This window comes from Natator depressus, chromosome 1 (genome assembly GCF_965152275.1).
Source record: "Natator depressus isolate rNatDep1 chromosome 1, rNatDep2.hap1, whole genome shotgun sequence".
Taxonomy (NCBI): Eukaryota; Metazoa; Chordata; order Testudines; family Cheloniidae; genus Natator; species Natator depressus.
Window position 1 is genome coordinate 215,493,121 of NC_134234.1, and position 25,593 is coordinate 215,518,713.

General features: G+C 44.5%; 1 protein-coding gene across 1 annotated transcript; it reads left to right on the forward strand.

Moving 5' to 3' along the window:
• Positions 1 to 4,572: 4,572 nt before the first annotated feature.
• On the forward strand, positions 4,573 to 22,057 carry LOC141984974 (C-type lectin domain family 4 member E-like). Its single transcript, XM_074948593.1, has 6 exons — positions 4,573 to 4,609; positions 6,308 to 6,406; positions 20,327 to 20,425; positions 21,068 to 21,219; positions 21,470 to 21,600; positions 21,910 to 22,057. Exons 1-6 carry the CDS (start codon positions 4,573 to 4,575, stop codon positions 22,055 to 22,057), a joined length of 666 nt encoding a protein of 221 aa, XP_074804694.1.
• Positions 22,058 to 25,593: the final 3,536 nt, after the last annotated feature.

Consider the following 25,593-nt stretch of genomic DNA (forward strand, 5'->3'; position numbering starts at 1 on the left):
ACAAAAGGGGTAAGGAAAATGGAGCAGCTGAGAGTTCCGCTGGAGCTGAAGTTCTCTGGCAATACAGCAGATAAGTGGAAGGGATTTCAGCACAGATTCAGCCTGTACATACAAGTGAGTGGCTTTATTGAAAAAGAAGATAAACAGAAGGGAGCTATTTTTTTAAAAAAATTATCGTGGGGTCAAAACACTAGATATTTCTAATTATGTACAGTTAAGTCAGGCAGCACAAGCATGCTATAAGATGCATGAAGTTTGAAGAGTACTGCACACCCAAGACAAATGAAATTTTTGAACGATATAAATTTAATGAGAGCTCAGAGAGAAGGATTGTTGTTTGAAGAATTCATGGTGGATCTCAAGCTGTTGAGCCAAACATTTAATTATGATCAGCTCACAGATTCACTAATCCAAGATCAACTAACGACGGGAATTCGAGAACCAAAGATTAGAAAAAGACACTGGAAGACCCAGATTTGAACCTGGATTAGGCATTTAGAAGATGCTAAACAGCAGAGGTTACCCAGAACAGATTGACACTTTTGGAGGGAAAACAAGATACTGCTTTGATGGACAGAATCACAAACCCTCAGGGCAAAGGGAAAGCAGAAATGTTCAACAAAGCCTGTAAAAAAAAAAAAGTGAGTTTGCAAAAAAGGAATTTGTTGAGGACAACATAAAGAATTACACAAGGTGTGGAAGGAAATTTCAGCAATGTCCTGCATTTGGACAACATTGCAACAAGTGCACGAAATTCAATAATTTTGAAAGAGTGTGCAATTAGCAGTAGCAGATGCACCAAAAGAATCAAAGTACACACGCTATGTAACATGAGGAGAACAGTGCTAGCAGCACAGAAGAAGAGCTTTGAATGAAGCAGCTGCACCAAATGATCGGGCAGTTACCTTGGCAATGAACGGAACTTTTTTGACTTTTAAACGAGACGCTGGTGCTCAAGCAAATGTGGTAACGGAATATATTTTAAGGGTCTAAAAAAAGACTGGGTACATTGCTAATAGACAGGTAAAGTGAAGGCCTTACAGTGGAGAGCTCATTTCTACTTGTGGGCACATGTGAATTAGAGGGAACGTTAAAAATAAGATTGAAAAATAATAAATTTTGTAATTGTGCCAGGAAAAAATGTACCCATACTGGCCTTGAAAACACACCCAACACTAGGGTTCGTTCAGAGAAAATATACTCATTAGAGGGGCAAGGGGACTCAGGTATTGGGGAGCAGTTTTAGGATGTCTTTAAGGGCATTGGAAAACTGCCAGCAGAATAACAAACTGAATTGACAGAGCCTAGTTGTTCCATCATACATTCCCCTAGGAATGTTCTTCTAGCTCTGAGAAAAAAACTCAAAAGAGGAGCTAAACAGATTAATGGCACTAGAGGTAATCAAGACAGTAAAGGAGACACAGAATGGGTTCGTTCATTAGTAATTGTAGAAAAGAAAAACGAACCCGAAAAAAATTAACAAGTATGTTAAAAGAGCACTTTTTCCCATGCCCACTAGGGAACACATATTTGGAGAAATGGCTGGCGCTAAATGTTTCTCCACATTGGATGCATCCGCAGGATTTTGACAACTCCCCTTCGATGAAGGGACTGGCTGACACTCCTCCCAGAGTATAGAGACTGCTTTTCTCAGCTACAGTTATCTGAATTGCAAATAGAATATAAAGCAGGATGGGATTTAGTGGATACTCTGTCTAGAGCAGTGGTTCCCAAACTGGGGTTCGCAAACCCCTGGGGGTTCGCAGAACATTATAGGGGGTTCGCCAGAAAAATTTCACTCCTGGCGGACAGAGGCCCCCGGGCTTTGGAGGCAGCAGGTAGGACCCGGTGGCAGGGCAGACAGCCCGAGCCCCAGGGAGAGCGGGGCCGGGCAGTTGAGGCTGGCAGCCCGAGCCCTGCCCCCGTCAGTGGGGGAGCCGGCAGCCCGAACCCCAGCGCTCCGCGCAGGGCTGGCAGCCCAAGCCCTGGCGGTCAGCGGGACCTGCAGCCCGAGCTCAGTGGAGCTCAGTAGACCGGGGCGGTCAACAGGGTCCAGCAGCAGGAGCCCCGCAGAGTGCGGAGGAAATTTAAACTTAAATCCCTGGAAATATTCATTTTTAGGAGGGGATTCACGAGATTGCACAATTTAGTGAAAGAGGTTCGCGGGCTGTTAAAGTTTGGGAACCACTGGTCTAGAGCTTTTGACAATACTGTAGCAGGAAATGACTCTGAATCTGATATATGCATGTGAACCTTATAAACCAAAGGTGGCCAACCTGCCCCGAGAAGGAGCCAGAATTTACCTGTGTACATTGCCAAAGAGCCACAGTAATACGTCAGCACCCTCCATCAGCTCCCCACTGCCTGCCAGCAGCCCTGCTGATCAGCACCTCCCCCTCTTTCCCCATGCCTCCTGCAGCAAGCAGGAGGCTCTGGAGGGAGGGGGAGGAGCGAGGGCATGGCAGGCTCATGGAAGGGGGCAGGAAGGAGTGGGGGTTTTGGGGGAAGGGGTGAAGTAGGGGCAGGGCCTGTGGCAGAGTCAGGGTTGAGCAGTGAGCACCCCACCCTCACAGCACATTGGGAAGTTGGCGCCTGTAACTCCAGCCCCGGAGTCGGTGCCTATGCAAGGCACCACATATTAACTTCTGAAGAGCCGCATGCAGCTCCAGAGCCACAGGTTGGCCACCCCTGCTATAAAGAAAAACTACCCTATCTCTGACAAAATGTGGACTGTGTTTGCAGCAGCCAAAGTACATGATGAGACCTTGCCAAGAGTGATAAAAGCTATAACAGTAGGTTGGCCTGGACACCATATACCTAGTCCATATTTTCACTTCAAAGAAGAACTTTCAGTGATTGATGGTATTTTGTTTAGAAGCAACTGAATAACTGTTCCCAAAATATTACAGCCTGACAAGCTTATTAGAATTCATGAAGGATATTTAGGAAATAAAAAATACAAAAGAAGGGCCAGAGCTGTGTTGGCCTCAAATGGGTGAAAAAAGCAGTTATGAAATGTGAAACATCAAAAGTTACAGCCTAAGCCTGTGAAAGAACCTATGCTGGTACCTCAGGAAGCTTTAGAGGCTTGGTATAAAGTTGGTATTGATTTATTCAGATATGCAGGTAAAGATTATGTTGTGATTTTAAACTATTACTCACGCTTTCCAGAGATTACTTTACTGGACAACACCATAGCAAAGCATGTAATAACACGCATAAATCAATATTTGTTAGGTATGATATTCCTTCAATGGTAATGTCAGACAATGGTCCACAATTTGCAGGATATGAATTCAAAAAAATTTGTGAGAAATTACGGGTTCTGGCATATTTCAGCAAGTCCTAGATACCCACAGCCAAATGGTCTAGTGGAGAATGGTGTAAAAATTATAGAGAAGCTACTAAAAAAAACAAACGAATCTAATTCAAATCCTGACTTAGGCTTGCTTAACTATAGGGCAGCACCCTTGAAACATGGATTGTCTCCAGGGTGACCAGATGTCCCAATTTTATAGGGACAGTCCCAATATTTGGGGCTTTTCCTTATATAGGTGCCTATTATCCCCCCCAACCCCACCCTCGTCCTGATTTTTCACCCTTGCTATCTGGTCACCCTAATTGTCTCCCGCAGACATTCTGTTTAAGAGAAAACTAAAAACTAGACTGCCTAATTTTGTAGAAAAAGATGTTAAAAATGAACATGATGTAAAAGGATTAAAGAAAGCTGATAATGAAAAACAAAAAATGTACCATGGCAGAGTAGGGTGGCCTGTCACACATTCACAGAACACATGCCAGTACTTCCAGGAACAGCATACGCCTTCCCCTTCACGGTGAAAGCGAGGTCTCACCTCACAGGGGAGCTCCATTTTTAAAAGCACGCTGCCTCATCCCTGCCGGCACGACCTTGTGTGTCTGATTCCCGACAAAGCCACATCTGGTTTTGTCTGAGTACTGGATAGGGGACAAACCCTAGAAAAGCAGGCAGTATCAAACTGGCTTAATCAGCTTAAATCTGGGGAACCTCCCTTATAGCAAACATTAGGCCTGTGTTGGCTTTAAACTGGCTTAATCCGTAGCGTGTGAGATCCGACAGGCTAAAGATTCCCCTTCCCACCCCACAGACACAGGGCAAACCTAGCAGATAAAAGGTTAATGTTACATGTTGCAAAACTGCATGAATATTTTCAAAATAAACTATTTCAGGAATGGGGGATAGTTCCTCTTTTCCATCCTCATTTTCTTCACTTTTTTATGTATATATTTGGGGGGGGAGGGGGACTAGGGTGGAGTTGCTTTTATGTCTCATAATTATCTACTTCTGGTTTGAAATGAGCCATCACAAGACCGGTTGAAAACTTCCCCTTCCCTCCACTACCTTCTGTGGGGTATTTATCTCCAGGCTCTGGCTCTCAGCCTTGCCATCTCATCAGACATCATTAAGGCTCCTCATTTGTGTTTGACCAGCTCAGAATACAATTTGTTCTTCAGTAGAACGGTCCCCTATGCTGGTGGCTGCGTGTATTCCCTGGAGTCACCGGTGGGGACAGTGAGGTTCTGGGAGAGGCCATGAGCCCAACAGGGAAATCCAGCCCAGGAACTGCAGGTGAGAATGGGGATTTCATCTGACTTTGTAAGGCGGGATGGATTGAAATAAGGATTTGGGAAGGCAATGGAGAGGGAGTGATAGAGGAGAGAAGTTCTGGGGAAAGACCATACAGAACTGGGGGAACAATGGCTGGAAAGGACGAGATAGAGGGACAAAGAGAATGGAACCAGGAAGTAACAGGGCTGGAGAATGGCCCAAAGGAATTGGGGAAGGGATAATGAAATTATGAGAGAAAAGCAATCACCTTCTGTCCATTTCAATGATCGCACAGAAACAATGTCCAAGAAGGGGTGTCAACCTCATCCCATTAAATGAACCAGTTGAAACACATTTGGATGATTTCAACCATAAACATTTCCTCCCATTTCTACACTCTTACTGCTCATTACAATGCCAACCTCCGACCTTACTAGATGCTTTGAAGACTGGTCATGATTTTTTCACTGTAAACAACCCAATTTTTACCATTTGTATTTGTCTCCAACTTTGACTGACTTTTATAAACAATTCTATATAACAGGCTGAGCTGGACTTTCATTCCTTTGGGCAACTTAGAGCACTGACCTGTGAGTAACAGTCCAGGAAGAGAGAGACATATGTTACATACACACCGCAAATGAAGGGGTGATTGTAGCGCATGTAGACATGCCTGTGTGGACAATTGCAGCAGAGATTCAGCGGCATGGACCCCAGCAGAGGCTAGCAGTGCAAGTACCCACCCAGGGTCCCCAGTGGGCTTGTACTGGGATGGCTAGCCTGTGCTGAAGCCTACACCACCCAGTCCTCACTACCACTGTTACCTGCCCCAGCTAGATTAAAGCTAGCACAGGTATGCCTTCTGCACGCTGCAATCACATCTCCATTTGCGATGTAGACATACACATAGGAGGGAATATCTACACTTTGAGCTAGGGGTGTGAGTCCTAGCTCAAGGAGACATACCCACACTAGCTTTGTTTGAGCTAGTGTCCTAAAAATAGATTACCTGGAGCAGTGCAAGCAGCAAGTGGGGGTAGCTGCCATAAGTGAGTGTTCATTAGATATGCTAGGTATGTCATCAGGCCCTCCTGCTGCACATGCCACCATGGCTACAGTCTACTTCTAGCACACTAGTTTGATCAAAGCTAACACAGGTATGTATCCTAAAGCTGGGAATCACACCCCTAGCTCAAAGTGTAGACAGATCCCTAAACAGTAAGGAAAGGTGGATGGGGGGAGGAGAGAGAAGGGAGTACAGAGGATAAACAAAAGGGAAGTAGAGAAGATGGAGGTAGAAAGATGGGATAAACAGGGAGAGGTGGGCAGAGGTGGAGGAAGAGAATGCAATGAGAGAAAGGAGGAGTGGCTGGGGAGATAGAAGGAGAGATATATATGGGGAGATGTTATGGGGAGAAAAGGAGGTGTGGGGGACCAAGCAATGGACGAGAGAAGGAATAAAGGGGAAAGAAGAGGAGAGACAAGTCTTGTGGGTAGAGAGAAAAAAGAGAAAGAGAAGAGTTGGGGGACCCTGCACTAATCCCAGCTCCTGTAACTGAGCCACTTTTAATTGCAGGCTTCTGGGTCCAGGTGTAATTCTCGGAAAATTCCTCACATCTGTCTCAGGACACTGTGTCGGAATCAGGAAAACAGGGGCTCTCCTGCAATTTTATCTTTGGGAAGGGTGTGTGATTCCTGCTCTTACCTTATGTATTTCAGGCCCCACAGAAGAGAGGAAACTCTGCCGCTGGCTGAGCCCCTGGGTCATTCTTGTTTGTGTTCTTGTCCTGAAGGCCTGTGTCATCTCCGGCTGCATGGGTGGGTTTTGAATTCTGTTTATTTGGCTGCATTGGAAAGAAAAAGTAAATGTATAAACAAGAAGGGATTTTATTGCTCTCTTTGGGGTCTGTCCTCCCTGCTTCTTTCCTTTTTCCCATCTTACAAAAACAAAAAGGATCTCGAGTAAGATAGTGGCTGGTAAATTTAGAATCAGTAAAATGAAAGGCTTGCAAACTCAAGCTGTGGAACTGCCTGCTGCAGGGAATCAGCCAAGTCTGGTGCCATTGCTGGATATAAAAAGGGCAGCATAATAAAGAGAAAGGTAAAAAACCCTCAGGCATTAGGGGATAAATGATCTCAGTAGGGGCCAGAAAGAACCGTCCCCCCTTTCCTCCAACCTCAAAGTGGGACAGGTAGCTAGATATGGAGATATATTATTTTTATTTGAGGCATCTAACACCAATCTCTGCAAGAAGCCTGATGCAGGGCTAGATGGAACAATAGTCTGTTCCTCTACAGTTAATCCATTGCCCCATCCCACACTCTGCCTATTGACACAGAGAGAAAAGTTTCCCCTCCTGAGTAACCAGCACCACTCCTCGCAGCACGCCTGTGTTTCTCGGTGGTTTCTGTCGCAAGTGTGATGAAGCCCATTATCATTTGTGTGCGGTCACTGGATCTCCCGCTGCCTTCGCTCACCCCTGCTGGCGGTGGGAACCTTTACAGTCTTGGCAGGAGACTGAAGGCCCCCCCAGGCTCCAGAGGAAAGGCAGCTGTGTGTGGGGGGGGGGAGGTTTCATTATTTTTCTGTCGCTGTTATTGGGCCTTTCCCTCCTGCTGTCTCAGACACAGCAGCATGGACTGAGGAGCCAGTGCAGCCAGGCCAGGCTCTCATACACTACCGGGAGCTGGGCACAGGGGTGCTGTAGGTCATGGTCTGCAGGGTATGGTGTGGGTCACTCAGGAGGATACACCTCCCTCCCTGTCTGACCCTCAAGTGCCAGGGGCTGCTGAAAGTGACACCTTTTGTGTAATATGTAAAAAATGCTGCTCCCTTGTGGAAATTAAAGAGCGGGCAACGTATTGCACATCAATAGCAGCCTTTAATCTGGTGTCCATGTCAAATCCCACCTCAGGCAGCTATACACTGCCTCCTGGAATCCCCCCGGCAGGTCCATTTGGGTTTTCACTTGTTCTCTGCTGTCCTGACCTACTCTTTGTGTCATTAAACAGCTGCCACATTTCACCCCAGAGGCAGCTGATTTTCTGTGATTGGGGAAGCATCTACTGTAGATACAGTCAGTAAAGAGCTGGAGCTTCCTTCCAGAAGAAATTGACGGGAGGGAAACAAGTTGTTGTTAGTGTTGCCAGGTCTGTTGAGCCCGGGGATTACTCAGTGTTGCCAACTCTCATTATTTATCACAAATCTCACAATATTTGCTGTTTTTCTTAAAGCCCCAGATCCTGGAGTCATGTGATTATGCAGGATCATAGCATAGCACTCATTTAAAAAATAAGTTTTTAGCCCTCCTGGTTTCAGAAAAAAACTCAAAAACATGACCCTGAAAGGAGCAAAGCCCACAAGGCAAATCATAAGATCCCATAATTTATTATGTTATAAAATGTCATCATCTGGGGGGGAAGCATTCTGATTCATGATGTTTGAGCACTTGGGGTTGGCTGTCCTGCACTTTAAAGCAGTGGTTGGTGCCTCATTAGACAAGAACTAAGAGACAACCTAGTCAATCCAAAGCTTCCCCCCACTCAATAACCAACTCTCACGACTTTATCGTGAGCCTCACAACATTTGATTTTTTTTTTTACTTAAAGTACCACCTCTTGGAGACAATCCCAGCTCTCATTAAAAACAAAAAGGAAGTCTCTAGCACTCATGGTTGTGGAGAAAAGTTTGAATGTGACCAGAGCGTTTCCTAAATGCTCTGAAACCAGAAGGCAAAAGAAAAGTACCCAGCTTTCTGTGAATAAGGTGGATAAAACTGAGCAAAGAGGGAAACACCCTGCTAGACAGTCAGGAAATACTCCCTAACAGTGAGGGGTCTATTACACTGAAGAAAAATCTCAAGGGGAGATTTGGGTGGGAGTCCAAACATTTGGGCCTGGAAAAAGCCCGGAAGAATACACTGTAGGGACCAATCCTTCCTGAGCTGGCAAAGGGGAATGAGGGAGTGGATTTGCAATGGGCTGTAGGTGAGATGGTGTAGGGGTATATGTCCAGAGGATCAGGGATATTAACTAGCCCTGATGGAGATTGAGATGGCTCAGCAGGATGAGAGAACAATAAACAGAGCCATATGAGTTCTAATTCAGCTCCCTGTCATGGAGAGTGGATGGTTTAAGGGATCAGTGAATGGGGTTCTGAGACTTTCTTCTCTAGGCCATGAGTTTTAATTGAGCCCCAACTTTTGGGGATCAGCTCAGCCATGAGAATTGGGGGATGGGATACAGAGCTTTTCAGCTCTAGGACACTGGTTCCAATTTGGCTCCGCTTCAGGGGACCAAGCTGGTTCAGGAGAACTGGTATACAGAGCCTTTTGCATCCAGGGCATTAGTTCCCAGCTGTAATTTCTGATCTCTTATAACTTTTTTTACTCATGAACCAAATTTCTTGAAACATATCCAGGACATCTGTTGTCACTGAGGACGTCATTATTTACCCCCTGCAAGGTACTGGACCCCTTCAGTTCCTAGTTCAATCGGAATAGACAGTGCTCAACACATCAGAGGATATCATCATACATCTGTGTAGAGTTCAGCTAGCCCAATTTCAAGTTACCTGAGTACAAAAGCCTCAACTTTTTTTCAAAAATGGGTTGTATATTTTTTCTGCTTACCTAACACCAGCGCAGCTCAGCTAATTCCAACCTAACATCACATTATAGCTAAGCATGAGAAATTTCTACTCTAACCACTCAGCTGCTGCTGCTGCTTCATGAGATCACTCAAGGTATTTATAAAGCTGCTCCACCCTCTACATCGGGGGCGGGCAAACTTTTTGGCCTGGGCCACATTGGGTTTCCAAAATTGTATGGAGGGCTGGTTAGGGGAGGCTGTGTCTCCCCAAACAGCGAGGCGTGGCCCGGCCCCCGCCTCCTATCCGACACCCATGGGACTCCTGCCCCATCCACCACCACCTGCTCCCTATCCCCTGACTGCCCCCGGTCCTCCCCACCCCTGACTGCCCATTGCTGCCCCATCCAACCCCCGTCTCCTTCCTGACTGCCCCCGGGACCTCTGCCCCATCCAACCCCCCTGTTCCTCACCCTCTGACCGTCCCAAGCTCTATCCACACCCCCGCCCCCCTGACCACCACCCCGAACTCCCCTGCCCTCTATCCAAACCCCCCTGCTCCCTGCCCCCTTACCGCTCTGCCTGGAGCACCAGTGGCTGGCAACGCTACAGCTGTGCTGCCCAAAACACCAGGTCAGGCCGCAGCTCTGCAACTGCATTGCCCGGCCGCCCAGAGCATTGCGACAGCGGCGCGGTGCGCTAAGGCTGCAGAGGATGGGGGACAGCGGGGGAGGGGCCAGGGGGTAGCCTCCAGGGCCAGGAGCTCAGGGGCCGGGCAGGAGGGTCCTGCAGGCCGGATGTGGCTCGTGGGCTGTAGTTTGCCACCTCTGCGCTACATGCTCCTTCCAGTTCCCTGAGTGTTGGGGATTTAAGGATAGCCTGGTTGATATACTCCTCTATAAAAGTCAGAGCAAATTTATATGTTCTCTTTATCCAAAGAGGTGCATCCTGGGATTAATATTGCAGGATTGTTATGGCAGGAGTCACCAGATGGTGCTGTTATTCACAGTTTTACAAGTTCTTTTTTTGTCATGTAATCATTGTTCAGCTTTTGAAGAAATGATTTTCATAGAGTTTAAGGCCAGAACGGATCAACTAGTCTGACTTTCTGAATATCACAGGCCATTGAATTTCACTCAGTCATCCTGGTATTGAGACGAATGACTTGAGTTTGACTAAATCCTATCTCCCAGGAAAGCATCCAGTCTTGATTTGATGACATCACGAGATGGAGAATCCACCTCTTTCCTTGGTTGTTTGTGCCAATGGTTAATCACCCTCTCTTAAAAACGGTGCCTTATTTCCAACTTAAATTTGCTCAGCTTTAATTTACAGTCACTGGTTCTTGTTCTGCATTTCTCCACTAAGTTAAAGAGCCCTTTAGTACCTGGTATTTTCTTTCTGCGACGATACTTAGACAGTATAATCAAGTCACCTCTTGATCTTCTTTTTGATAAGCTAAACAGATTGAGCTCCTAAAGTGTCTCTGTAAAGCTATTTTTGCACTTTTGAATAATTTTTATGGCTGCCCTCTGCAACCTCTTCAATTGATCAACATCCTTTATAAAATGTGGGACAAAAGAACTGGATGCAATATCCCTGAATTGGTCTTGCCAATTCTGTATATGTGGCATATTGGAAACTGTGTTAAAATTACAAGCCATCATTTTAAGTTATATGGGATTTCCTGGACCCAGAGCCGTCCCCTGGGTATGGCGAATCGGGGCAGCAGCTCTGAGCCCCGTGCTTTGGGGGGCTCCGATCTTCATTGTGCATGTGTTGTGCGGGGGGCACTAGGCCAGCCCGGGGGATGGGATTAGGGGTTCGGGGGGCCGGGCCAGCCCAGGAGGGTTAGCAGGGGGCCTGGCGCCAGCAGTGGGGGTTGGGCCTGCACTCACCGGCAGGAAGCATGCGTTTTATTTCTTTTTCTTGCTTGCCCACCGCCGCACCAGCCGCCAGCATCCTAGCTCCGCTGGAACACGCCAGCGCCAGGCTGACCCCATCCATTGCCCTTCTGCCCCAGACCTCTCCCTTTTCCGGGACCCCTCAGCACAGGGGGCCCCCTTACCCCTAGCACAAGTGCTATCCTTTGACTCCCGATTGTCCCTCGCCCCCCAGCACTGGTATTCCCTCCCCACACCAGATTTAACCTGTAGAAAAAATGTTAAGGGGGGCCAATACAGGCTGATTTGTCCCAGGCCCCGCACCCCCCTTGGGATGGCCCTGCCTGGACCCATTTGCAGGCTGGGGAAGCCATGTGATCTAGGTCCTTTGTGGCGCTCTGCAAAAGAGCCAATCTGCGGTGCAGTGTGATGAGTTGTACCTTTCTGCCTTCAATCTGGTCTCTCTGTGTGTTCGGTTGTTGTGTGGCCCTATCATTGTTTACCAGTCAGCCAATCCTTGTGTCACCTGCAAATTTTATCACCAGTTCTTTCATATTTACTTCCAGATCATTGATGAAAATGTTGACTAGCTTCAGGTCTAGTCCTGTTCCCTGTTGAACCCCACTAGAAACACCCCCCTCAATGGTAATTCCCCACTGACAACTTCTTTTTGAGGTCTGCCAGTTCTTAATTCATTTAACATGTGCTTTATTGATGTAGTACAGTGCTAGTTGTTTCATTAATATGTCATGTGGTGCTAAAAAGCTTTGCAAAACTCTAAATATATCTACACAGTTTCTTTTATCTGCCAAACTTATCTAATCAAAAATAAAATCAGATGTGTTTGACAAGACCTACTTTCCACAAAGCCACGTTCATTGGCATTAATTCTATTATTTTCCTTAATTCTTTATTGGGTGATGCCCATATCAATATTTCTAATATTTTTTCTGGGATCTATGTCAGGCTAACTGGCCCACAGTTACCCAGATGATATCACTTGCCCTTTTTGCATTGAATTGAATTGCACAACAGCACTCTTCCAGTCTTCTGGAATTTCCTTGGAATTCCAAGATTTACTAAAAATTAACACCAGTGGGCCAGAGAACTCCTCAGCCACCTCTTTTAGGACGTTTTGGTGCATGTTGTCTGGGCCTACTAATTTAAAAATGTTAATCCCTAGTAGCTGTTGTTTAACATTCTCCTTAGTTACTAATGATCTGGAAAGTACATAATATTCATGTGATACGAATGCATCATCCTGCTTCTTTCCAATGCAGAACCAAAATATTTATTGAATATTTCTGCCTTTTCTGGAGAATTATTAACAATTTTACCATCTACACATAGTAATGGGCCTATACCGTTCTTAGGAATTCTTTTGTTCCTGATATACTTAAAAAACATTTCTTATTGTCCTAAGCCTTGTCAGCCATGGATTTTTCCCTGATGTCTTTAACTTCCCTTAACATTTTTCTATATGCCATAACTTCTAATTTATACTGATTTCTATCTACTTCCCCTTTCTCCATTGGTTTTATATACATATTTTATTCTAATTCCTGCTTTCACTTGACCTCTTAACTGGAATGGGCTTTTAAGCAAAGTAGTTCTCTGTCACAATTTCTGAATCATGGGTTTTTGGCCATCTAATAAATTCTCCTTAAAGAACTCCCAATTTGCATTCACAATTTTCTGTCTTTGTTTTTCCTCCCAAACAATTTCACTCAGAATCTTCCTCAGGTTTGGGAAATTAGGTCTTTTGAAGCAGAAAGTGTGTGTGTACACACACACACATACACGCATAACTGGTTGGGACTGTCTTAGGTTTGCCCACAAGGAATGTAACTGGGGCATGATCACTGGTCCCTAGACAACCACCAATTTCCAGTTCAGTGATAATTCATCTTTAGCTGTTCATGGTGCGGTCCAAAATGTGTTTGGTGCAATACCTTTTTTGTTAGAAAATGATCATCTATCATTTTTAGAAACTCTAATGAGGTTTACTACTGGCTTCCAAATTGAATTCCCCCCATAACAACACAATTTTTCTTTCCACAAATTTACAGGAAGAAGCAATTCATCCTGTTCCCTAGTTTGATTTGCTGGTCTGTAACTGACTCCGTACCTCCTCCTGGGTTTTGTTAGTTATCACATTGATCCATATACATTGACGATCTTGTGGTTTTGAGTTATTAATAACTCAAAAGCAGGTAATGGTATCTTTAATGTACAGTACCACTGTCAGATTCTAGGGTTCAGTCCAAACCAGTGGTGGGTTGTGTCAGCACTTGTCCTGCAACCCTGGGTGCCTTTCAATGCTTTGCAGCTGTAGCTCACAACCTAGGATACTCACAGCCAGCCTGCAAGTATGCAGATCACCCTGAGTGTCTGTGTTCAGCCATCCCTGGTTCAGCAGCTCTGACTCCAGCAGCCTTTCTACAGCCCCATAGCCCCCCTCCAACTTCTACCAGCCTTGGTTACTACTTGCAGGGTGACTCTAACACGCCCCCATCCCAAATTTTTCCTGATCCTGTGTGCCCTGAAGTGTCCAGCTCTCTCTTGGATAACTCAGGAAAATAATAAGGTTTGTCTGATCATTGAAAGAGACAAAGGTACATTACAGCTTATTAACTTAACTGGGATAAATACACCTTCCCCTCAAACACAGCACTGAGTTGGTTTATAATAAAAACAAAACAAATGTATTCACAATAAGACATAGGTTAAGTGATGCTAAGCAAAAGGAATAAAGTTAGAAAAGATCCCAAATGAATAAAAATGAAAACACATATCTAAAAATCTAAAACTTAATATAGCAAGGTACAATCTTTACCTAAGCAGTTATCTCACCTATATTCAGTTCCCAGAGACTTCAAACCCACCCCGCCTTGGTTGAAGGATCCACCTTTCTTGGCTTTCACGAGCCCCAGGCCCTTGTATCTGTCCAGTGATCAATGCCAAAGATAATTTCTGTCCTGGTTTATATCTTCCAAAGTTCAACAACCTTGTTTCAAGAGGCAGGAAGACCTTTTGCTGTTCTTCTCTTCTTGTGGACTTCCCATTCCCCCGCTAATTTTCTGTGTAAGTGGGTATTCCATTATTTTGGGTCACACTTTGCTTATTTTCATTGGGGACAGGTAGATAACTGTGACATTCCATCTTGTCTGGGAGAGACCTGTTTCTTCCTTTGTTTGGACACACACTTTAAAGCATGAAATCAAAGAGTATTCATAATCCCTTATGTTCTGCTAATACAGACATTGCACATTGATATTAATCACTAGTGTGTCATAGGCTTTCATAAAATATCTCAATCAATAGACTTTCATAATACAGTAATATTATACCCAATCAGCTGATACATTGCTTATCATTTGAGGTTCAGGCCCCTTGTCTTTATAGCTCAGATAAAGTTTCTCTTCCCTGCTTGTTAGCTTGATAGCTTTGTTTACCTAATATGAAAATAGACCTTCATTGTCTCTGCCTGATGACCAGGCTGGTCAGAGAAGCAAACACATTCCTTTGTCTAGGGCAGACCTGTTTACTAAATCCCTCTTACATGCCTGGTTTATATACATTTTAGATATAATTCCAGCCTATCTATTCATAACGTTTAATACATACCATATACTTACATCACCCAAGACAATTAATGATCAGTGAATTATTAGTTTTCCAATGACATATTATGTGACACCTATTAGACACAGATTATGACATCAGTGAACTGGGGTACACTGAACTGCTCAGGCCAGCTGAAACTTATTACCTGTTACCAGTGAGCCCCTTGCCCTCTGGCATTGGGACGCTGTGAGTGTCACAGCCACCCGCCATCTTTCTTACCCACTTGATCCTTCTAAACAGGTGATAACTAGTAGTTTTAACATTCCAGTCATGTGAAGCCTCCCATCAGGTTTCAGTAGTGCCAATTATATCAAATTTCTTCTCATCAGTGAGATTTTCCAGATCCTCTTGTACATAACCCAGGCTCCTGGCACTGGTACATATGCAATTGAAAAAAACACTTCTCTTCACATTTTTTGCCTCCTCCGTTGAAGAAGTTCCCAACACCTTGACTTTAAGTTAGACGTTTAAACATTTGTACTGTGTTCACCCCCTCAGAAACCTCCCCCATGTGTTGTTAGTTTTACATCCTCCTGGCTACCCCAGCTAGTCTCCAACCCAGAAGATTAGCCCCTCCACCGCCTGTGAGATGCAGCCCATCCTGTTCGTACAGCCCCTTCTCTCCTTGGAATGTGTCCAACGTTTCACAACACCCAAAGTTTCAGCTTCACACCGGTCTCATAGCCAGTGGTTCACCTCCAGTATGCTCTGCCTTCCCGCGCTTGTGGGACTGATGGGATCTGTACCAAGGTTAGTTCTGGGATGCAGGTTCTTTTGGGGGCACCATGGCAAATAGCAAGAGTTTTCTCTCTTCCTTAATCTGTGCACCTAGACTCAATTCCTGGGGCAGAGCTGCTTCCTGGGACATGATGTTGGTGTTTGGCCTGGGAGCTCTGGAAGAGGTGATTTCCTGGAAGTAGTGTACACCTGTAAATAGGCTAAGAAAATACCCAGATTCAACAACACTGAAGGCCCCAACACCTGCTACTGCTCAGCAAGGCATGACGATGTTAATGAGCTGTTTCCTGGCCACACCCACATCGACGCGCCCCATGTGGGTCAGACACTGCTCTTGTTTGCCTTGTTGACCAAGATTGTCTTGCACCAGTCAGTCAGTAGAACTGTTTACCACTGCCAGCAGAGAACATAAGAGCATAAGAATCGCCCTACTGGGTCAGACTAAAGGTCCATCTAGCCCAGTATCCTGTCTTCCGACAGCGGTCAGTGCCAGGTGCCCCAGAGGAAATGAACAGATCAGGTGATCATCAAGTGATCCATCTCCTGTCGCTCATTCCCAGCTTCTGGCAAAGAGAGGTTAGGGACACCATTCCTACCCACCCTGGCTAATAGCCATTGATGGACCTGTACTCCATGAATGTATTTAGTTCTTTTTGAACCCTGTTATGGTCTTGGCCTTCACAACATCCTCTGACACAGGTTGACTGTGCGTCATGTGAAGAAATACTTTCTTTTATTTGTTTTAAACCTGCTGCCTATTAACTTCATTTGGTGACCCCCTAGTTCTTGTGTTATGAGAAGGAGTAAACAACACTTCCTTATCTACTTTCTCTACACCAATCATGATTTTATAGACCTCAATCATATCTCTCCTTAGCTGTCTCTTTTCCAAGATGAAAAGTCCCAGTCTTATTAATCTCTCCTCGTACGGAAGCTGTTCCATACCTCTAACCATTTTTGTTGCCCTTTTCTGAACCTTTTCCAATTCCAATATATCTTTTTTTAGATGGGGCAACCACATCTGCACACAGTGTTCAAGATGTGGGCATACCATGGATTTATATAGAGGCAACATGATATTTTCTGTCCTATTATCCATCACTTTCTTAATTATTCCCAGCATTCTGTTCACTTTTTTGACTGCCACTGCACATTGAGTGCATGTTTTCAGAGAACTATCCATGACTCCAAGATCTTTTTCTTGAGTGGTAACAGGTAATTTAGGTAAACAGGTAATTTAGACCCCATTGTTTTATATGTATAGTTGGAATTATGCTTTCCAATGTGCATTACTTTGCATTTATCAACATTAAATTTCATCTGCCATTTTGTTGCCCAGTCACCCAGTAATGAGAATGAGAGATCCTTTTGTAGCTCTTTGCAGTCTGCCTGGGTCTTAACTAACTTTAGTAATTTTGTGTCATCTGCAAATTTTGCCACCTCACTGTTTACCCCTTTTTTCCAGAGCATTTATGAATATGTTAAATAGGACTGGTCCCAGAACAGACCCCTGGGGGACACCACTATTTACCTCTTTCCATTCTGAAAACTGACCATTTATACCTACTCTTTGTTTCCTATCTTTTAACCAGTTACCAATCCATGAGAGCACCTTCCCTCTTATCCCATGTCAGCTTACATTGTTTAAGAGCCTTTGGTGAGGGACCTTGTCAAAGGCTTTCTGAAAATCTAAGTACACTATATCCACTGGATTCCCTTGGTCCACAAGCTTGTTTACCCCCTCAGAGAATTCTAATAGATTGGTGAGGCATGATTTCCCTTTACTAAAACCATGTTGACTCTTCCTCAACAAATTATGTTCATCTATATGTCTGACAATATTGTTCTTCATTATAGTTTCAACCAGTTTGCCTGATACTGAAATCAGCTTTACAGGCCTGTAATTGCCGGGATCACCTCTGGAGCTCTTTTTAAAAATTGGCATCACATTAACTATCCTCCAGTCATCTGGTACGGAAGCTGATTTAAATGATAGGTTACAGGCTACAGTTAGTAGTTCTGCAATTTCACATTTGAGGTTCTTCAGAACTTCTTGGGTGAATATCATCTGGTCCTGGTGACTTATTGCTGTTTAATTTATCAATTTGTTCCAAAACCTCCTCTAATGATACCTCAATCTGGGACAGTTTCTCAGATCTGTCATCTAAAAAGAATGGCTCAGGTTTGGAAATCTCCCTCACATCCTCAGTCATAAAGACTGATGCAAAGAATTCATTTAGTTTCTCTGCAATGGCCTTATCGTCCTTGAGTGCTCCTTGAGTGCTCGATCGTCCAGTGGCCCCAATGGTTGTTTAACAGGCTTCCTGCTTCTGATGTACTTTTAAAAAAATTTGCTATTATTTTTTGAGTCTTTGGCTAACTGTTCCTCAAATTCTTTTCTGACTTTCCTAATTGTATTTTTACACTTCATTTTCCAGTGTTTATGCTCCTTTCTATTTTCCTCACGAGGATTTAGCTTCCACTTTTTAAAGGATGCCTTTTTGCCTCTCACTGCTTCTTTTACTTTGTTGTTTAGCCACAGTGGCTCTTTTTTTGTTCTCTTACTATGATTTTAATTTGGGGTATACATTTAAATTGAGCCTCTATTATGGTGTCTTTAAAAAGTTTCCAGGCAGCTTGCAGAGATTTCACTTTTGGCACTGCACCCTTTAATTTCTGTTTAACTAACCTCCTCATTTTTGTGTAGTTCCCCTTTCTGAAATTAAATGCTACAGTGTTGGGCCGCTGTGGTGTTTTTCCTGTCACAGGGATATTAAATTTAATTATATTATGGTCACTATTACCTAGCGGTCCAGCTATATTCACCTCTTGGACCAGATCCTATGCTCCACGTAGGACTAAATCAAGAATTGCCTCTTTTCTGGTGGATTCCAGGACCAGCTGCTCCAAGAAGCAGCCATTTAAGGTGTCAAGAAACTTTATCTCTGCATCCCATCCTGAGGTGACATGTACCCAGTCAACATGGTGATAATTGAAATCCCCTATTATTATTATTACTATTATTATTATTGAGATTTTTATTTTAATAGCCGCTCTAATCTCCCTGAGCATTTCACGGTCACTATCACCATCCTGGTCAGGTGGTGATATATCCCTACTGCTATATTCTTATTATTAGAGCAGGGAATTTCTATCCATAGAGATTCTGTGGTACAGTTTGATTCATTTACAATTTTTACTTCATTTGATTCTACGCTTTCTTTCACATATGCCAATCCCCCACCAGCACGACCTATTCTGTCCTTCCGATATATTTTGTACCCTGGTATTACTGTATCCCATTGATTATCCTCATTCCACCAAGTTTCTGTGATGCCTATTATAACAATATGCTCATTTAATATGAGGCACTCTAGTTCACCCATTTTATTATTTAGACTTCTAGCATTGGTATACAAGCACTTTAAAAACTTGTCTCCTTTTAGCTGTCTGCCATTACATGATGTAACTGAATGGGACTTTTTTTCATTTGACTGTTTCTGATCAGACCCTGCCTGTATTTTATCATTTTCCATCCTCTCGTCCTCACTAGGACATAGAGATTCTCTATTAATAGATCCTTCCCAAGGGATGTCTGAACCACATGCTCCTCCACACCAGTCGGCTTTCCCCCAGCTCTTAGTTTAAAAACTGCTCAACGACCTTTTTAATGTTAAGTGCCAGGAATCTGGTTCCATTTTGTTTTAGTGGAGCCCATCCTTCCTGTATAGGCTCCCCCTTTCCCAAAAGTTTCCCCAGTTCCTAATAAATCTAAACCCCTCCTCCCTATACCATCATCTCATCCATGCATTGAGATTCTGCAGTTCTTCCTGTCTAACTGGCCCTGCGTGTGGAACTGGGAGCATCTCAGAGAATGCTACCATGGAGGTCCTGGACTTCAATCTCTTACCTAGCAGCCAAAATTTGGCTTCCAGGACCTCTCTCCTATTCTTCCCTATGTCATTGGTACCTACATATACCACAACCACTGGCTCCTCCCCAGCACTACATATAAGTCTATCTAGATGTCTCGAGAGATCCGCAACCTTCACACCAGGCAAGAAAGTCACCATGCAGTTCTCCCGGTCATGGAAAACCCAACTATCTATGCTTCTAATGATTGAATTGCCTATTACTAATACCTGCCTCTTTCTAATAGCTGGAGTTCCCTCCCCCGGAGAGGTATCCTCAGTGGGAGAGGATACCACAACATCAACTGGAAGGAGGGTCCCAACTATGGGATTGTTTCCCTCTTCTCCAATTAGATGCTCTCCTTCCCTGGGACCTTCATCCTCCTCAACAGCACAGAAGTTGTCAGACTGCAGGGGGAACCATTCTATTGTGTCCTGGAAAGTCTTATCTATGTACCTCTCTGTCTCCCTCAGCTCCTCCAGTTCAGCCACTCTGGTCTCCAAAGCCTGTACACAGTCTCTGAGGGCCAAGAGCTCCTTGCACCGAATGCTCACATACGCCATCTGCCCACAGGGCAGGTAATCATACATGCAGCATTGGGTGCAATAAACTGAGTAGCCCCCACTCTGTTGCTGGACCTCTGCCTGCATTCTCTTTTTACTCCTGCAGCTGGTTCCTTTTGGTGTTGTTTTGTTTATATCAATGGGGTGGTTTGGCTTTTAAGTTTAAAGAATGTTGCATTCTAGCCCCCGGCTCTCCCGCTGAAGGAATGCCCCCCCCCCGCCCACTCTCCCAGATGAAGGAAGCTGAGCTACCCTATTCTCCTCCTATGGGAGATTGTTTGGGTATGTATGAAAATAAAGCAAACCCATGTAGGAGCAACCATACTGTGACAGTTCTTGGCCAGGAGATGGAGAAGAAATCAGGTTGTATGTGGGAGCAAGAGGAGGGAAATATTGTATCCATTCTCTTTTTTTCTCTCCTTTACCAGTCACTTTCCTCATGGGAAATCCAAGCTGTGAAATGCACAAGGCCCTGCCTCAGGGTTCTGCAGAGTGGCATTGTGTCGTGGGGAGAGATGAAGGGAAAGGTCAGTGACACCGAAAGAGAAAGGAAATCACCCCTGTGTCAGCGTTCTGGGCTAGTGGCCTGATTCACACCCAGGTCTGGACTGACAGAAAACAGTGACAATGGGCTGCAGGGATTCACCCCTGAGGAGAAAATGAAGTCTGTACAGAGGGGCTAAGTGAAGGCTAAGGAGAGAAATAGCAATGTTCTTCAAGCACAGACAAGGTGTGAACAAGTAGGATGGGGAGGGGTTAATTGAGAATGGTCAGAGAAAGGAGGTATAATGGGAGAAAAAGAAGAGCAATTCAGGTTGAGGAAATATTCTCTAACACTAACATTCCCATATCCATTAGACTATGGATGTCTTCCCAAGCGAAGGGGTGGAAACTGTATTAACTGAGTCATTTTTGGCTTTGTCCAGTTGAGCATTTAAAGGTATGTGGTTAGAACATGTCAGCTAACATGTTAGTCTACCTTGCCTTGTCCACATTGGGCTTACTGACCATGTTAGCTAATGTCTTCTAACAATACATCAACTCCTTCAGAATAAACTGGAGGGAACAATTCAACATTGTCCATAGACAATGGCAAAGATGTCGCTAGTAGGGATTTTCCATCTCTAATTATTATGATTCCTTCTCCTTGGATTTCTCTTCCCTCACAGGGCGAGTCTGGACGTGCTGCCCCTTGGGCTGGGAGCCCTTTCAGGCCAGCTGCTACTACTTCTCTAAAGACATCATGAACTGGGATGACAGTGAGAGGAACTGCACAGGGATGGGCTCCCACCTGGTCGTAATCAACACGGGAACTGAGCAGGTATCTTTGCTGGGGGTCGGACTCTATTGGGAATTCAGTGCCCAGCCCTAGAGGAGACCTTCACACACACACACACACCGGCTCTTGAGTTTGAGTGAGTAGTTCTGGCTCCATGGTCACTCAGTCATGGGCTTCCTTAGCCATCAACACCTCCAGCACCAGACTCACAGTCCCCAGAGATTCCTGCCTGGCTGCTACTGTCTGCTCAGTAACTGAATCTAGTGAAATTTAAATTGATTTTTTTATCCAGGATTTCATTTCCAATTATGTAAAAAGAACAGTTATTGGAATCAAAGTGGAGAATTACTATATTGGTCTGGCTCAACAGAAGAAAGGCCAGTGGCACTGGCTGGATCTGACTCCATATAACAAGACAGCAGTGTGAGTACCTTTTGGGATAAAGACTGTCCAACAGATTCACATACAGTATAGTGGTTATGTGTGTGTCTCAGAGAGAGATCTCTGTCACCTACTGGAGCTAAATGTTTCTGGTCCAGCAAAGGGAAAGTTTCTTAGGGCATCATGATGAGAAGCTACAAATCCATTTTAGGGAGGAAGGGGAATCTCTCTGGAGGATTCATAGGTTATCATTTCCACCACTCTTCCATCCTCACCAGTTACAACTCTTTCCCCTGGGTCACTCATAATGATATGTCTGACGTCTGACACATCAACTTCTCCGTCTTACAGGTTCTGGATACCTGGGGAACCAAACAATCTCAGTGTGGAGAAATGTGTTGCTGTAGATACATCCCAAAAGGAGAACATGAATTGGAATAACTTCCCTTGTATCATACCATCTCATCGAATTTGTGAAACTGTGGCAACAAATATTTGATGAAAAAACCCCTCATGGATGTGAAATCAGAGAGCGAGCCCATCCCTCACCATGGGCAGCTCACAGAGAGATCAGATTGGAGGGTTTGTATCACTGTGAGTCTGGGGCTGTATAATATGCAGGAAGGTGGGGGTGGAAGTTACCGTGCTCAGTGGCATGAACTCACCACAAAAAAAATATTTTGAAAAAAATATATAAACTTCTGAAAATGACTAAAGTAGAAAAACACCAGACTTCAGCCAAGCTCTGTTTATGATGTCATAAAACTCCCTGTGACATCACCCAACGAGTCCAGTGGAGAAGGTGGGTTGAGAACGGGAGAGCCAGAGGATTTGCCTTAAAGTGTTGAAGGGAGAGTTGCTATTCACTGTATTAATTCAGCCAATGTTGGTAAATGTAATAACTTCCCTTGGGCCCAACACATCAGCCCCCAAGAATGTGTGTGCTGTGAATGGGAGAGTGTTTCATCATGTCCATGTTGCTCTGGTGACTGCTGGGTTTAACAAGAGATTCAGCTTTCAGGAAAAAGATGCAGGAGTAAAGGTCCAAATCTCAGAGCTCTTTGTTGTTCCAACCTCACTGGAAACATGTGTCTGTGCTTCCAGCTGGGACTGTTTAGAAGGCCAACCAGTTCATTATCCCTCTTCCAGATTTAACTTCTTTTGTGATGGAGCAGAACAATTTATACCCCAGAACAGTGGTTCCCTAACTTGTTCTGCCGCTTGTGCAGGGAAAGCCCCTGGTGGGCCGGGCCGGTTTGTTTACCTGCCGCGTCCGCAGGTTCGGCCGATCGCGGCTCCCAGTGGCCGCGGTTCGCTGCTCCCGACCAATGGGAGCTGCTGGAAGCGGCACGGGCCGAGGGACGTACTGGCCGCCACTTCCAGCAGCTCCCATTGGCCTGGAGCAGTGAACCACGGCCACTGGGAGCCGCGATCGGCCGAACCTGCGGACGCGGCAGGTAAACAAACCGGCCCGGCCCACCAGGGGCTTTCCCTGCACGAGGGCAGAACAACTCTTGGAATCACTGCCCCAGAGAAAGGACAGGTTTTCAATCAAGAGACTGATCCTAGACCAAATCTCCTAGAAATGGAAAGGATCTATAAGCCCAGTTCTTTCCCACTGCCCAGGAGCTAGTGCTGGATTGTTGCTGGTCGTGCATTCTCCACATCTTTGTCTAATCCTAGTACTGAATGGCAGGAGCAATGGCACTTCCACTACTTCCTCTGAGGAGACCACAGGTCTAGATCTCATTGTTGTTGGGTTTTGAGGCAGAATGTCAGATGCTCTGTATAAAGTTCTCTTTGTATGTGTTTCACCTAGTGCTGTCCCTTATGTTCACCACTTTTACAAGACTGTGATAAATTTTGTACCAGGTATGCCTTTAGAGGTAGCATGTAAACTTCATAATCTATTGAACATTATTGTCCTGGTAAAATGTGTGTAGAAACATTGTATGTAAAATTATAAGATTTTACTGTATGAAATTGCTGAGACACGCTCCAAGTTTAGAAAAGCAACCCAAACCAGTTCCTCAGGGACAAGGGGTTAGCCACCACCTCAGCCAGGTGTCAACATAATCAAGTGGATAATTACTGGGTTGAGCAGACATTCTTTGGCAGGAAGAAGGATGCGAGTGAGAAATTTACATTTTGGGGTCCAACTGGGGGTCCACATCTAAAACAGACTTGCTGTCACCTGAACCCCAGCTGGAGATGATTCTCAAAGAAGAGAAATGCTTTATGAAGGGGGAATAGAGGACCCAAATCACCTCTCCCCCCTCATCTTTACTCACAGCATCAACAGCATTTGAAAGACAAAGGAAGCATCAGTGAACTGGGGCAGAGGTCCTGACTGAAGGAGTTCAGCCAGTAAAAGCATTTGGTAAGAAAAACCTTTGCTTTTCATTCATTTTAGCTTGTTAAGTTAGGTAGTAGTTTGTGTTTTACCTTTTATTTCTTTGTAACCAATTCTGACTTTTATACCTCATTATTTGTAATCACTTAAATCTATCTTTCTTTTTTTAGGTAATAAACTTGTTTTATTGTTTTATCTAAACCACTGTGTATTTGAATTGAAGTGTTTGGAAACCTCCATTTGAGATAACAAAGATTTGTGCATATCATTTTCTATTAATGAAATGACGGATTTTCTATGAGCTTGTACTGCACAGAAGGAAAGAACTGGGCAGTACAAGATGCACATTTTTGGGAATAAGTCTGGAGACCGGGAATTTGCTGGTCACTTGTCAGTGTAATTCAGGAGGGGCTTTCTAGAGTACTCATATAATTCAGCTGGGAGTGATTTTGCACACCAAAGGCTGTGTGTGAACAGGCCAGGAGTGGTTGTTCTCATAGCAAAGCAGCATGAAAGGCACCCCAGGTTGGAGGGTTGAGAGGACACAGCTGTTCAACTGTCCAGATTCTACCCTGGGGGATATCACAGTAACCTGTATAGACGTGGAGGATTGAGGCTGTGATCCTGTTTTTGTTAAGAAGGCTTGAAATAAAACCAACAGCAACTAATCTGGCTGGAAACTACCTTCCCTGGTGTGACCCGTGGTGCCTGGGGTAGCCCTCACTGAAAATGCCAAGGTCAGGGCAGGCTGCAAAAGGGAGAAAAGATACTCCCAAAACTGATGGTAAACAGTTAAACTCACCAACCAGTCACAAACTTTACTTGTATTCCATCACACTGGTTATCAACAAGCTAAATAAAGAAATCACACAGCCCTCTTACTGCATTCCAGTTCTCTGGCTCCCAGTCATCACCTAGGTCCAGTGAGAAGTACAGTGAGAAGTTATTTAAAAAACTCTGCTCACTATACAAAATGTTCTTCTGAACCCTAAAGGGCCAGCCACATTGCCAGGTCAATATTAGATTAGATCTTACCCAAAATACCATGCTTCCAGCCAGTTTTAGTGTCTAAAACTATAGGTTTATTACAAAGAAAACAAAAGAACAAGAAGAGAGTTGTTAAATGGTAAAGCAATCAGATACATATAGAAACTTCAAAGTCCATATATCAGCTATTGGTGAATTGGTGACACCATGATCAGCTTCAGCAATGGAACCCTACAGACAGCAATATACAAGAAACCCACAGATCACTACACCTACCTTCATAGATCCAGTAACCACCCCAAACACACCAAGAAATCTGTTATCTACAGCCAGAGACTCAGACACCAGGGAATATGCTGGAATAAGAGTCTGTTCTGATCTGGTGGATCCAATCTCCCTCTCTCCCTCTGGTTAGTGCTTCAGCTTTGTTTACATCTGGTCAAAAAATGTAGAAACATCTTCACACAAAAATTTTAATGAACTTTTGAATTTTTAATCAGCATCAATCACTTATGAGATGGTTAAAACCAGTAAAAAAAAATTGAAACATTTTTACAAAAAAATGTCATCCACATTTTGAAAAACTGAATGTTTTTCACCAGCTCTAATTCTGTTATTCCTTTGGAACTCTACTGGGCGGAGGCCCTGAGGCCGACCCAGGACATGCTGGAGGGATTATATCTCCCAGCTGGCCT